Source organism: Arvicanthis niloticus, chromosome 19 (assembly GCF_011762505.2).
Source record: "Arvicanthis niloticus isolate mArvNil1 chromosome 19, mArvNil1.pat.X, whole genome shotgun sequence".
Taxonomy (NCBI): Eukaryota; Metazoa; Chordata; class Mammalia; order Rodentia; family Muridae; genus Arvicanthis; species Arvicanthis niloticus.
Window position 1 is genome coordinate 29,322,569 of NC_047676.1, and position 13,638 is coordinate 29,336,206.

General features: G+C 40.7%; 1 protein-coding gene across 1 annotated transcript in view; it reads right to left on the reverse strand.

Moving 5' to 3' along the window:
- Positions 1-12,527, reverse strand: part of Nup155 (nucleoporin 155) — a 49,771-nt gene extending 37,244 nt beyond the window's left edge. Inside the window, exons 1-9 of the mRNA XM_034523421.2 lie at positions 11,965-12,527; positions 8,872-9,009; positions 6,446-6,542; positions 4,545-4,615; positions 3,836-3,928; positions 2,869-3,035; positions 2,104-2,209; positions 950-1,023; positions 43-134 (exon numbers count right to left, since the gene is read on the reverse strand). Of these exons, the coding sequence (XP_034379312.1) occupies positions 43-134; positions 950-1,023; positions 2,104-2,209; positions 2,869-3,035; positions 3,836-3,928; positions 4,545-4,615; positions 6,446-6,542; positions 8,872-9,009; positions 11,965-12,328 (1,202 nt within the window). The 5' untranslated portion in view covers positions 12,329-12,527. The remainder of the gene's footprint in view (positions 1-42; positions 135-949; positions 1,024-2,103; positions 2,210-2,868; positions 3,036-3,835; positions 3,929-4,544; positions 4,616-6,445; positions 6,543-8,871; positions 9,010-11,964) is intronic.
- Between the last annotated feature and the right edge of the window lie 1,111 nt (positions 12,528-13,638).

Sequence of the window (13,638 nt, forward strand, 5' to 3'; positions counted from 1 at the left end):
TAAATGTTTGCAAATGAAACATTGACAGTAAAGTACACATACCTAGCAATGTTTCCAGCAGCAGAGACAATGGCATTCTGTGAAACTGAAGCAACTCTACTCATCCCCTGTCCATCATGGCCTAAATCATAAACCTGAGAATAAAGTATTCTTCTTTAGACACAATTATATAGTATATACATAATATTAAATTTAAACCTGAGAATAAAGTATTCTTTAGACACAATTATATAGTATATACAAAATATTAAATTTAGCTTGTCCTCTTAAAGAAGAGTTAAGTTGGTACTTAGTAGACATTAAAATGTTTGAAATCTCACTAAGACAAGCAAATAATAAAAAATAGCTTAAGAAATGTTGAAAAAGCACACAAATGAAGCCAAGCATGGTGATACACAGGAGCAATCCAGATGACTGGGAGGTGGAGGCAGGAGAGGAGTTTAAGGTCACCCTTGGCTACAGAACCAACTTAAGGCCAGTCTGAGTTACATGAAAACTTGTCTCAAACAACAACAATGTTCACAGGAAGTTTTAATACTTACGTCTTCCTTGTAACACAGGGATGTGAGCAGGTAAGGCACTCCACTAGCTATGGTACTGGCCACTACCAGCCTCACACCTTGAATTCTATCTCTGGATCTCACAGTAGAAAGAGAGAACTGACTCTAAGTTATCCTCTCCCTCCGAATGTGGGCTGTGTCACATAGGTGTGCATACACACATTTGTACACACACAGACAAATAATAATTTTTTAAAAATTAGAAAATAATGAGAGTGGATGGGGAGGTGAGACAGGGGGAGGGGGAATGAGATAGTGGGTTTTCAGAGGGGAAACTGGGAAGGGAGACAACATTTGATATGTAAATAAATAAAATAACCATTAAAAAAATAGAAAATAAAACAGGAATGCCTTTCTAATCTTAAATGATAGCAAATATGCATATTTACCTGTATCACTCCTTTCTCTGATCGTGTATACAAAATATTTCTGGAATTATCAATTTCAATTTGAACAATAGGATCTAAAAGTAAAACAAGAGAAGAAAATCCAGCCCTAAGGATTATCAATTAGACACAGGATCCATTCACAACAAATTAAAGCTGCTGCATTAGGACTTGTATTCGGGGCTTTCAGCTCTCTTGCTTGCTCGTTACAGGCTACAATATATGAGTAAGGGCTGACCCAGGAACATTTAGGTTAGACAGAGATGTCAAATACTGACAGGGTCAAGGGTATCAGAAACAACTTACACTATGAGGCAAGACACTGATTGCTGCTCTCCAGCCACCTGAGCTTGCAACAGGCTATGGCACAAGGACTGCTTAGAGTCTGAGAAATATGTTTATTAAGAGTTACGAAGCCAGACGGGGCTATAGAACAAAACTCTGTCTTAAAACAAAAACGACTTATTCTGTCTTCTAAGTGAATTTTTAACTCTTTATGCAGCCTAGGCTAGTCTTGAATGTACAAAAATTATCATGTCTCTGCCTGTCAAGAACTGAAATTAGAGGTATGTGCCACTATGCCCAGTTTAGATTATTCCTTCACTCAGTAATACTTAACAAATTATTTACTATATGCTAGAAACATAAAGATTATTACACTCCTAATTTTTCAATAAAGCATGACATCTAGGTAGGACAACTCAGTGGTAAGGAGCACATTTTAGCCAGGCCGTGGTGAGTTACGCCTTAATCCCTACAAATTTATGTTTCTATGTTCACTAAAACTCAGGGATATAAAGCTTAACAGGGAATTTGCCCTTGATCCTTTATGACATATGCAAATTAGTCTTTTACTTTTTCATGTATGCAGATCGACAAACAGACACACACATACACCCCTTTTGGTTTAAGTAGGGAAGCTATTTTGGACATATGATCCAGGAACGACAAGTTTTTAGGAAATAATTAACTTGAGAATAAAATCCATGTTTTTTCCATTTTATAATGTCTCTGGTCTTTAAGTGACTTCATAGACATATAACAAATGCAATTTAATATGACAAGCATTTTATCTAAAACTGAAAAGTTTTGAAGAAAACGTTAAGTCTTGAAGCATGAAAGTTTTGTTCTACTAGTCAAATGTGTTTCCTACTTACCATCTTCTGAGAATGTGAACTGCAGCAAGGAAGGCACGAGGAAGGAGAGCGAGCTTTTGGAGTGGTTTATCTTCCTACATCTTTGACTGAACCAGCCTGCTTCTGCCTTGAAGGAAAGACAGCACGACACTTGTAATGCCACATAGCATAACAAGAGTATGCAGGCTTACTAAAGCCTGCAAGTCTCCATGCTTCACCAGTGATTGTGACCACACTGAAACATCCTTTGCAAAACTACCTACGGAGTTTTATTTTGTTATTAGAACTACTAAATACAACAAATGACTTTCAAGACACATAATTCAATGAAAAGCCAATTATAAAAATAAGTAACAGTAGCCAAAGTAAAAACATACATTTACAAAAGTGTACAGCTTGCATGTACATCCAAACACATGTACACAGGTATTTATATGTGTATACACATATATCATGAAGAAATCCTTTAACAACATACACCAGTCAGGTTAACATGTGACAGCACTGGTGATGCAGCTCAGAGACACACTGTGTATCTAACAGTTGTAACGGTCTGAGCTGAGTTCCAGAACACTGACAACTGTCCCGCCAAGAAAAACAGCTTTTATTTAGGAAGGACTGGGTCTGTAAGTGTGGAGCAGTGAAGGAAGACTATACTTTAAATTTATGCTCGAATATTCTCCCTAATAATATATGCTATGCAATTAGAAAATTAAAAGAAAAGGTTTTCTTTTCCTTTGCTACTGAGCAAAAGACAAAAACAAGTTTGTAAACGTTAAGGCTTACTTGGTATGCTACTTCATACAAACAGCCGTCCTTGCCAGCCAAAAAAATTCTGCCATTATCCGTGGAAGTGATTGTTAAAAGGTAAGTGTTGTCCGTGGGAAGAGAATATAAAGGATCTGGAAGCAGCTGCATGCCACCACACATACTGTCATTAAGAACGCCAGAACCTGTATGTTTGCAACAAGAAAAACCAGTTTCTTAGCTTTTGGAAAGATTAAATAATTTTAACATTATCTTGAAAACTGATAATTTTACTAAATGCTTACTAAAATATTCCAAATTACATCAGTTATATACATAAAGTTATCATAAAAGCTTGAGGGGCTGAGATGACTCAGACTCAGTGGTCAAAGAGCACCTGATGCTACTGTAGAAGGCCTCGGTTCAGTTCTCAGCACCCACATGGCTGCTCGCAAACACCTCTAAATTCTAAGGGAGCTAACGTCATCTGTCCTCCTCTTCCATATATATAATGCATATGCATATGGATACACACACAAAGAGAAAACATTCACACACATAAAATACAAATGAATATTTAAATTGCTTGCATTCTAAATGTAAGGCTCTGAACTCAATTCCTAGCAACTCATGCACGCATAGCTTCACTGAAGATAATTTGGTAATCTTTTTTTTTGTTTTGTTTTGTTTTTTGTTTTTTGAGACAGGGTTTCTCTGTGTAGCCCTGGCCGTCCTGGCACTCACTCTGTAGACCAGGCTGACCTCGAACTCAGAAATCCGCCTGCCTCTGCCTCCCAAGTGCTGGGATTAAAGGCGTGTGCCACCACTGCCTGGCATAATTTGGTAATCTTAAACTGTACCTATAGTACACATATATATATCACACAGTAAAATATCCAAGAAAAAAACTCAAACTAGTGTGAGCATCTGGTATTGTAAGCATTGTAATACTAATTTTCAATACAATGTTATTTTTAAAACCTAGTATATGAGTGGGTTACCATACCTGTTTGTACATTAGCATAGCTGAGTCCAAGAATTACTATATCCACAGGGGTTGCCAAAACCAACAAGTGTCTCACATGAGGTTGAAAGATGCCTATGGCAAAGCAGACAAAAGCTAATTCTCTTCTGAAAAACACCTAGCATTTAGGCATGAATAAAATATGGTTTTACCATTAAAGTGACCTCCTAATTAACCAGTAAAAGTCTGAATCCAGGTCAGCAAATTCTGATGTTTAAATAGTACTATGTTTAAAGTATTAAAGTACATAAACAGTAAGAAAAACTAACTCAGGAAATAACTGGCTCAACAGTTACTGTCATTTTAAAAAGTATCTTAACTTATTTTGTTTTATTGAACTATAAACATTTGTATTTGTATACCTTTAGTAACAGGAACACTTCATAAAAGCCTAAAAGATAAAAGCAATCTACCTCCACTCAGTGCTGAGATTGAAGGCATGTGCCACCACACCCAATTGAAAAAGGAAATTCAGATCACAGATACATATAGTATCTGTGAAGATTCATATTAAATGAAGTGAGTTGGACACAAAATGACAAATACTACTGGGAAAAACTTATTCATATAGATAAAAGTAGAATGGTTGCTGCCAGCCATTAGAAAAATAAGAATTTTTCTGATTCAGCTCTAAAACATGGTGAGACTGACTGTACAGTCATAATTTCATCATGATAGTTTTACTTCTTACCAGCTTTTGGTTTCACAAGCCCCACAGCAAGAATTGTCTCACTGAGTCCATCAAAATAGGCAAGGTCGCCTCTGCCCAGAAGTAAAGAAAACATGTTAACATATATAAATATATTAAATCATAGTTACAATGCTCCTTATTAGTTGAAAAAAATGTAGACACAGACTAAAAACCTACAACAGCAAACAAAACTAGGGAAAAATTAGTACCCAGGCATATACAGTGTAAGGCTAAGCTAGAGAAACAGGAAAAGGTATACTGCCTTCTGAACAACTGTCAACAGGGCTGCCAGCAATGACCATCAAGTCAACACTAATCTCCTGCTAACACAGGGGCTAGACTCTGGGAAGGAGCTCGGAAAGCTTACTGTTAATTCTCCATCCCAACACAGGGAAATTCTAAAGAAACCCAAGCTAGTGAGATTACAACAGCAACAAATCCAAAAGCCAACTGTTGCTATAATAAAGGCTTACCCATTGTACCCTAGCCAAAGGGGAGGCAAGACATAGCCACGTCTCAAGTGAAGTATTTGTGAAATCAATTTATGTTAGATTTGAAAAGTAAAAACGCCACACATGTGAAGACCTTTTAGAGCAATCCAATCACAGACCATTGCTATTATAACTAAAACAGCCACAGAAACATCTAAACAGTTTTAACTGGAAGTATCTTTTCTACAGAATGTAAGTGGTCATACGGTATCAACTGTGAGGTAATTAAGTATTTTGAATGTGCATTCCTGTGCACATGCATGATTCTAAAAAAAGCATCAGTTATTCAATGCAAGAGTAACAGCTTAGCTACATGGGCCCTTCTTATGACATTTCCTATCTCAATAAGGATACTATGGGTGACTCAAAATAGGGAACTGAATAACTGAAATATAAAGTGCAAAGTAAAACAAAAATGACCTCTAAGCCAAGTGAGCAGCCAGATCAACATACTACTCTATTTAAGGAACACTGTCTGTGGCTTTTATATTTTCTAAATATTTAATTTACACACAAAGTCAAAAACCAAGAAATAACCAAATATCCATTTCATTAATTATCAGATTCATAATCCATAGAAATGCAAAAAAAGGCTTTAAAATGTCAAATAAGGGACCATGACCAGGACCCACATGGTAGAAAGGGAGAATTTCAGACCTTCACATGTATGCATACTGTGGTACATCCCCACACACCTAAACCCACCTCCCCCTCACGTACACAAAAGAATTAAATATAATTAAAAAAATTAAAATGCCAAATAAAGTCTCAAAAATACCAGTGTATAATCTTTCCACAGACTACAAACTTGGAATTAATGCTTGCTTCTCAAGAGAAGTACTGCAGAAGCTGGGAATATTACTCAATTAAAGAATACTTACCTAGCATGCATGAGACACTAGGTTTAATCCCAAGGACTGCAAACATGCAAACCAACCAACAGTAACAAACAAAAAACCAAGAGCAGTATTTAGTATTGGGGAATGTAGCTCCCTCCGTGGAGTGCTGGCCATGAGAAGGCTCCAGCAGTACTGAGACCAAGAACATTGTTTGAGAAATTGCTACCAACAGAATCCACATGTGTGAATGAGAATGCATAGGTGAGCTAGTCTGTATGCATGTTAGTCAATGTTGGGTGTCTTTTTTCACTCTCTACTTTACTTTGGAGACAATTTTTCTCACTGAACCTGGAGTTCGCTGTTTCAGCTAAGCCAGCTGCCCAGTAACACAGGCTCTCATTTATATAGCAAGCACTTAGCCACTGAGCCATCTCCCTAGCCCCCAAACCCACACTTCAATGCCCCCAGATGACTGGTGTGTACTGGCAAACACTGACTTCTAGTGAGTAGAACACGAGATGCAACAAGCACTAGAGGTTAGGAGAATGCCAAACCAGCCTTCCATACATACCCATCTTCATAGTTCCACATGAATATGTCACTGTCAATCGTCAGCCAAGCTCTGCTGATAGGGGGAAAAACACCCATCATGCAGTTACACTGCATATCTGAGGAAGCACGGATGTAAGGTGCAAAAAGTTTAATTACTTTTTTTTTCCCTCAATTTTTTCAATAGCTTCTGACTTAAAACTTATGATTTAAAATGATGCTTTAGATTTACCACTCAGTGATATAGAGCTTCTGTCCACAAACACACATATATATACACACACACTATGTGTTTTGTCCTCAAGCCTATCTGCGTGCCTGGTGCCCGTGGATGTCAGAAAAGGGCACTGGAGCCCCTGGAACTGGAGTTACAGACAGTTGTGAGCCACCAAGTAGGTTCTGGGACTATAATCTGAGTCCTCTACAAGAGCAGCTCATGCTCTTAACTGCTCAATCTTCTCCAGTTTCCAACAGGCTTTCTTTTTTCTTGAGGCAGTCTCATTGTCAGCGCAGGCTGGCCTGGAAGCTGCAGTCCTCTTGCCTCATCCTCATGACTTGAGGTGACACACATGTACCACCATATTTACCCACACCAACTATTCCATCATCTATTCATTCCTTTCTCTTTTTTTCCTTTTTCCTTTTTTTTTTTTTTTTTTTTGAGACACAGTGTCACTATGTAGCTCTGTCTGTCTGTCCTGGACTCACTAATATAGACCAGGCTGGGCTTGACCTCATAAAGATCCACCTGCCTCTGCCTCCGAAGTGCTAGGATTAAAGGTGCGCACCACCATGCCCCTGTGTTATCTAACAGAAAGAAAACAAACTACCCAGGCACTCTTATTTTCTTTTTTTGTTTGTTTGTTTTTTTGAGACAGAGTTCCTCTGTGTAGCCCTGGCTGTCCTGGAACTCACTCTGTAGACCAGGCTGGCCTCGAACTCAGAAATCCGCCTGCCTCTGCCTCCCAAGTGCTGGGATTAAAGGCGTGCGCCACCAAATCATAATTTTAATCAAATCATAATTTTTACTTTTAAACACAGGGGTTATAAACAAAAAATGCAGGCTATGGGGAAGAGGATGACACAGGAGCATAGGTGTTCAGGGGGAGTACAGATATCTTTCAGAACAGGGTACCAGCTGGGTGAAGGTTCAGGGGTCAGGTCACTATGACTTTGCCTAAGATTCACTTGTCCTTATCTAAGTTGGTACTATCTGCCATGGCTGCCTATTTACAAGGTCTACAACTACTCAGGATGGTAAATTTCCACAAAAGCTGCCTGTTTACAATAGCTTATAGCCATCTGTTTCAGTGTTTTTGCACAGAGACCCAAGACTTTGTGTTAGCAGGCATGAATGTCAGGCCTATTGCTGTTTTTAGGCTTATGGCTGATTTTAGGCCTTCAGTGTATAAGCAGGGCTGCCCCTGACATCTCTTCCCTTCTCCAAGTATAGAAGAGCCGTGGCGATTCTAATCTTGCCAAGGTTGGGATAGAGGCCTGACCTCCAGTAATTAAAGGGGACCTTGTAATGGCTCCGGTCCTCCTGTCGTTGTCCAGTGAGGCACGAGGGCCATACCCATCCCGATGTCTTCTTCCTGGAGAGGGGGATACTTTTGACATCAACTCCTATGCAGTCAGGCTTGTCCCTCAGGGAACCCAGAAACATATTTTTAACTTTTATTTATATTCCCTTGCAGTGTTTAGCCTCTGGGTTCTGGGTGGCCCCTCTCTGCTTCCACCTGGCACTTTTCTTTTCAAGAAAGGACTCACTATATAGCCTAGGTAGGCCACAAGAGTGCCAAGTCCTCTGGAGTATGGGCATTACAGGTACATACCAGCATTCAAGGCTAAAAATTTAAAGATTGAACATCTGGACCTCAGGCATGCTAGACAACTGAGCTTGACCTGTGGCGCTAATAAGAAAACTCTTGGTCTGGTGAGATGGCTCAGCAGTTAAGAGCACTGGCTGCTCTTCCAGAGGACCTGAGTTCAATTCTCAGCAACCACATGGTGGTTCACAACCATCTATAATGGGATCTGATGCCCTCTTCTGATGTGTCTGAAGACAGCTATAGTTTACTCATATGTATGTATGTAAATAAAATAAATAAATCTTAAAATAGAAAACTCTTAAATAACTTACAAACATTATGTGAACAGAACAAGAATTATAATAATGAAAATGACTAATTTAGCAGGGCAGTGGTGGCGCACGCCTTTAATCCCAGCACTTGGGAGGCAGAGGCAGGTGGATTTCTGAGTTCGAGGCCAACCTGGTCTACAGAGTGAGTTCCAGGACAGCCAGGGCTATACAGAGAAACCCTGTCTCGAAAAACAAAAAAAAAAAAAAAAAAAAAAAAAAAAAAAAAAAAGAAAGAAAAAGAAAAGAAAAAAGAAAATGACTAATTTAATATTTATCAAATAGCTAAATACAAAGCAATAGGATACGTCCAAACTGTTCAACCAGCTCAGGCGGGAGGGGAACTCTTCGGATAGTGCTGATCTCTGGAAGGCTGGGTACTGACAGTAAACCTGGTCCTTGCAGAGGGTAATCCATATCGGACATTCCAGAAACAGTAGGACTGTCTACAAAAAAAGATAAAACATTTATATACAACAATAAAGTACCACTCATCAACTAGGAATAGACAAGCAAGTCAAGCCACCCCAGTGCCTATGATGTCTCTGAGTTCTGACCCATCACAAACTGGACCTAAGAAATCTCACTATTACAGGATGAGACAATTACTGCTTTCAAAAACGAGAGAAAGTTATCAAGAGTGGGGATATAGCTCAGCAGTTTTTGTCTAGCAGACATGAATCCCTGGGTGTGACTCCTAGCTGAGCATAAGACAGAACAGAGTGGTGCACACCTGAATTCATAGCTCTTGGGAGGATTTGAAATTCAAGGTTATCCCTAACTACAATTAGAAACCAGACCCAGTTACATTAGATCCTTTCCTAAAAACAACAAAACAAGGTTCACACCAAACAATCCATTTTTCCTCTTTAGATTTCTCCCCCAGAGCAATACATCACATACAAATACTGATAAACACAACACATCACTGGAGGTTGGTGGGGATCCACACTGCTCTCAATAAAGAATTCTTCCTGTGCTTCCTGTCTCCTGCTTTATGACTCAGATCCTAGGGGCAGGAGTGGGCTGGTCTACTTGACCTGTCCTTCAGGACACTGAACACTAGACCTGACCAACAAACTAATTATCCCAGGCATCTTATCAGGGCCTAGTTCAGAATACATGAATCTTAGAGGAACTGACATTAAATATTGATTACTGTGCTGGAGACATGGCTCAGTGGTTAAGAGCACTGACTGCTCTTCCAGAGGTCCTGAGTTCAATTCCCAACAACCAGATGATGGCTTACAACCATCTGTAATGGGATCCAATGTGCTCTTCTGGTGTGTCTACAGTGTGACACACCAGAACTGTGAGCTACAGTATGCTCATCTACATTAAATAAATACATAAATAAATAATAAATCTTTAAAGAAATTACTGATTACCATGGCTGATTACCATGGCATGCCTGCCCCAACATGGTTCACTCATGTAACACTGTTCACTTCTCCACCTGGGTCCTTTCTAAATATAAATCTTAATCCTAAAATACAATTCCAATAGAACAATGCCTATAGGAAATGAAGCAGAAATACAAAAGGGAGGAATAACTCTTTGACGGATGAGAATGTGAATGGTCAAGAAAAATTTCAAGCAAACCGGAGGTGGTGCAGGGCCCTCTGCAGTCTCTCTCTATCTGCCCACTCCGTCCCGTTGTCTACGCCCAAGTCTCATGGGGGAAAAAAAAAAAAGAAAAGAAAAATTTCAAAGAAACTAAAGACTTTCTTTTCTTTTCTTTTTTTTTTGGAGCAGGGTCTCACTATTGTTCTGGTCAGGCTAGAACTTACTATGTAGTACAGACTGACCTCAAACTCAAAGAGATCCTCCTGCCTCTGCCTTCCAAGTACTGAAATTAAAGGCATGTACTAACATGCTTGACTTATAACTGGAGTCTTTCACTAAGAACTGGATGGAGCCAGGCTGTGATGTCGGTGCCAGCACTTCAGGGGCAGAGGCAGGCAGATCTCAGAGTCTCAGGACAGCCAGGGCTACATAGAGAAAACCTGTCTGCGAGCAGTCTGTTAGGCAGAGGGGGAAAAAAGTTAGTTGGGAAAGGAATTAGTGTGAGGAGTAAAGTATATTAAAGACATTACACACTTAAGAGTATCAGAGAGCATCGCATGGAGGGACAAATGAAGAAAATAGTGGCTAATAGGTCAAACAATTTTATAAGGTAAGCTCATTTGCTACTAGTTGTCACGTACAAACAATATCTTTGCTTTTGGGATTTTTCTTTTCTGTTTTTCACGACAGAGTTTTTCTGTGTAGGTTTGGCTGTTGTGGTGCTCTCTCTGTAGACCAGCCTAGCCTGGAACTTACAGAGATCCGCCTGCCTCTGCCTCCTGAGTGCTGAGATTAAAGGAATGAACCACCACTACCTGGCTGCTTCTAGTATTTCTGGTTAAAAATCTCTTAATAGATTTATTTATAAGTCATTACTCATATACTTTGGGCTACTTTCCATTGATTATTCTGCTTAAGTTACCCCTCATTTTTTTTTTTTTTTTTTTTTTTTTTTTTGATTTTTTGAGACAGGGTTTCTCTGTGTAGCCCTGGCTGTCCTAGAACTCAGAAATCCACCTGCCTCTGCCTCCCAAGTGCTGGGATTAAAGGCGTGCGACACCACTGCCCGGCCCGTTACCCCCCATTTTTTGCTTACCAAGTCTCATCTGCATCGTATATTTCCCTCCAACTTTCATCTCACAAGCAACATTTTGTAGTAAATAATGCAACTCCACAAACCTTTAGCTGGTTACAAGTTTTAAAAGTTAAGGCAAAAACTTCCAAGTCATCTCCTCAAGATTCTACTCTCCCTGTCAGTCAACGTTCTGACTCCTATATTTCTTTGCTTACAAATTTACTAACGCTACACATGTGACATGACTCTGAGAGAACGCGCCAGATTTCCAAATTAACTCGTTTCTGCGTGGCTCATAACTGACGCAAGACATGTACAAAAATGGAATTTGGATCAGAAGATTCTTCTCATTTGGACTCAGTGAGCTTGCTCCTACCTCTCCAAGTATCTTACAGTGAACAAAGGGTAGACGAGAAAAAATAACCAATAAAAACTAAAAGGTGGGGCTGGAGAGATGGCTCAGTGGTTAAGAGCGCTGACTGCTCTTCCAAAGGTCCTGAGTTCAATTCCCAGCAACCACAAGGTGGCTCACAACCATCTGTAATGAGAGCTGAGTGACATTGTATACACTAAACAAATAAATAAATAAGTCTTTTTAAAAACCTAAAAGGTGGTCGCGGTTCGTCAGATTTTCAAGAAACCGAGACCTAATCTCTGAATGTCCACGCGGGCACCAATGTGCAGAGAAGGACTAAGACAGGGGAATCAGACTAGAATCCTTTGGCGGAGAAACAGAGCGTCCAATGGACCGATCACTCACTTGGGGCCGACACCATGAGCAGTTCAGAAAGGTCCGGGTACATGCGGTCTTCTTGCAACTGTCGGTCGATAAGCCTCCCCGCATTTTCCAAAGCTTCCTGCAGGGAGGCGGCCGACGTAGAGGCCACCATCATCGAGCCCAGCACAGATGGCATGTCGGCAATCGCGGTCAGCGCGTTACAAAAATACTCCAAACCCGCGGAGAACCGTGAGAAAAACGAAGAGAGTCCAGAACCGCTCCCGGGGACGCGCGCGCAATACGAATAACTGGGCGCCGGATCAAGACGCACTTCCGGCTCCTCCCCCTGGGCCCTGGAAGACGCCGTTTCAGGAGCGGAAAGAGGAAGCAGTTGAGGGTTGGACATTGGCGAAGGAGTGAGGGAGGAGACTAGAGTTTGTAGATTGCCTGGGTAAGGGAGGAGGGGAAGGAGCGAGGGGAGGGGAAAAGGGGAAGGGACGGGAGGAGAGGGCGGGGCGGGGTAGGAAGGGGAAAGGGAGGAGGAACTCAGGTTGCAGGAGTAGGGTGGCGGGGCCCTTACGGTCGGCTGTGCGATGGTGACCTCGCGCGTGCTGATCCTTTGCCTTTGAGCCCCACCCCCAATTTGGAACACGGCGACTGCCTCTACTTAAAAGTGCACACATCCATTACCGTGGTTCTCTAATGACTTCTAACAGTAGTTAGAAATTGATCCCTGGTTCTAGAAAAAGGTTACCTGTGGGCCAAAATTTCACAGCATTTCAAACAATGGGGTGAATTAAAAATTCACTGGATTTTTCCAATGTGCGTATCTCTGTCATGGGCTTTGTGGCTAATCTTTGGGACTGTGTGTGTGTTTGTGTGTGTGTGTTGGAGGTGAGCGTTGGGCGGTGTCAGTACTCATACTTAGGAGGCTGCGGCAAAAAGGATTACTAAGAGTTCACTTGGTGAGTTCTAGATAGCATGGTACAGAATGTGATCCTGTCTCAAACAAAACAAAACTGGGGATAGGGAGGGAGATAGTGTGTGATAGGTCCTGCCTGTGGATTTAGGAAGTGGAGGCAGGAGGATAAGGCGCTGAAGATCATTCTCGGCTGTGTTGCAAGTTTGTAATAAACTTGAGACTCTGTCTCAAAAAGAAGAAAAAAAGTATTTGCTCTTGCGGTATGCCTTTGTCCCCTGTTGCCTTGGGAGAAAACTCACCTAATTCATCTGTTCTCATCTCAGAGCACAAGGATTGATATTAAATAATGTATGCATTCAACAGATCATCTGATTCTAGGAGATCGAATATGTACTGTCAGGCATCATGCCTACTGTTAGGAATATCAAACGAATACACTTTTGCAGAGACAAAATAAATGCATCATGAAGTCCAGGTATAAGGGCACACACCTGTAATTGGAAGCCAGGCTGGTCTATGTACTGAGACCTTTTGAAGAATCAGCCTGCCTCCATTTTAGGCTTAAAAGCCATCTCATAATAATAATTAAAAAATTAGGTTCATTCCTATTTATGATCCAACCTCAGTTTCTCAACGATTACACTAGGCTCCATTTCCTCCCCCGCCCCCAGCCTTAACTAAAAATGGTTCTGTCCCACCTGTTCCAGGAATTGCAATCATATCTTTGTTTCAAAAAGTTGTTTATAATCATCTTGCAACCCTACTTTGTTTCAAAAGGTTATATGGCCAGGAGG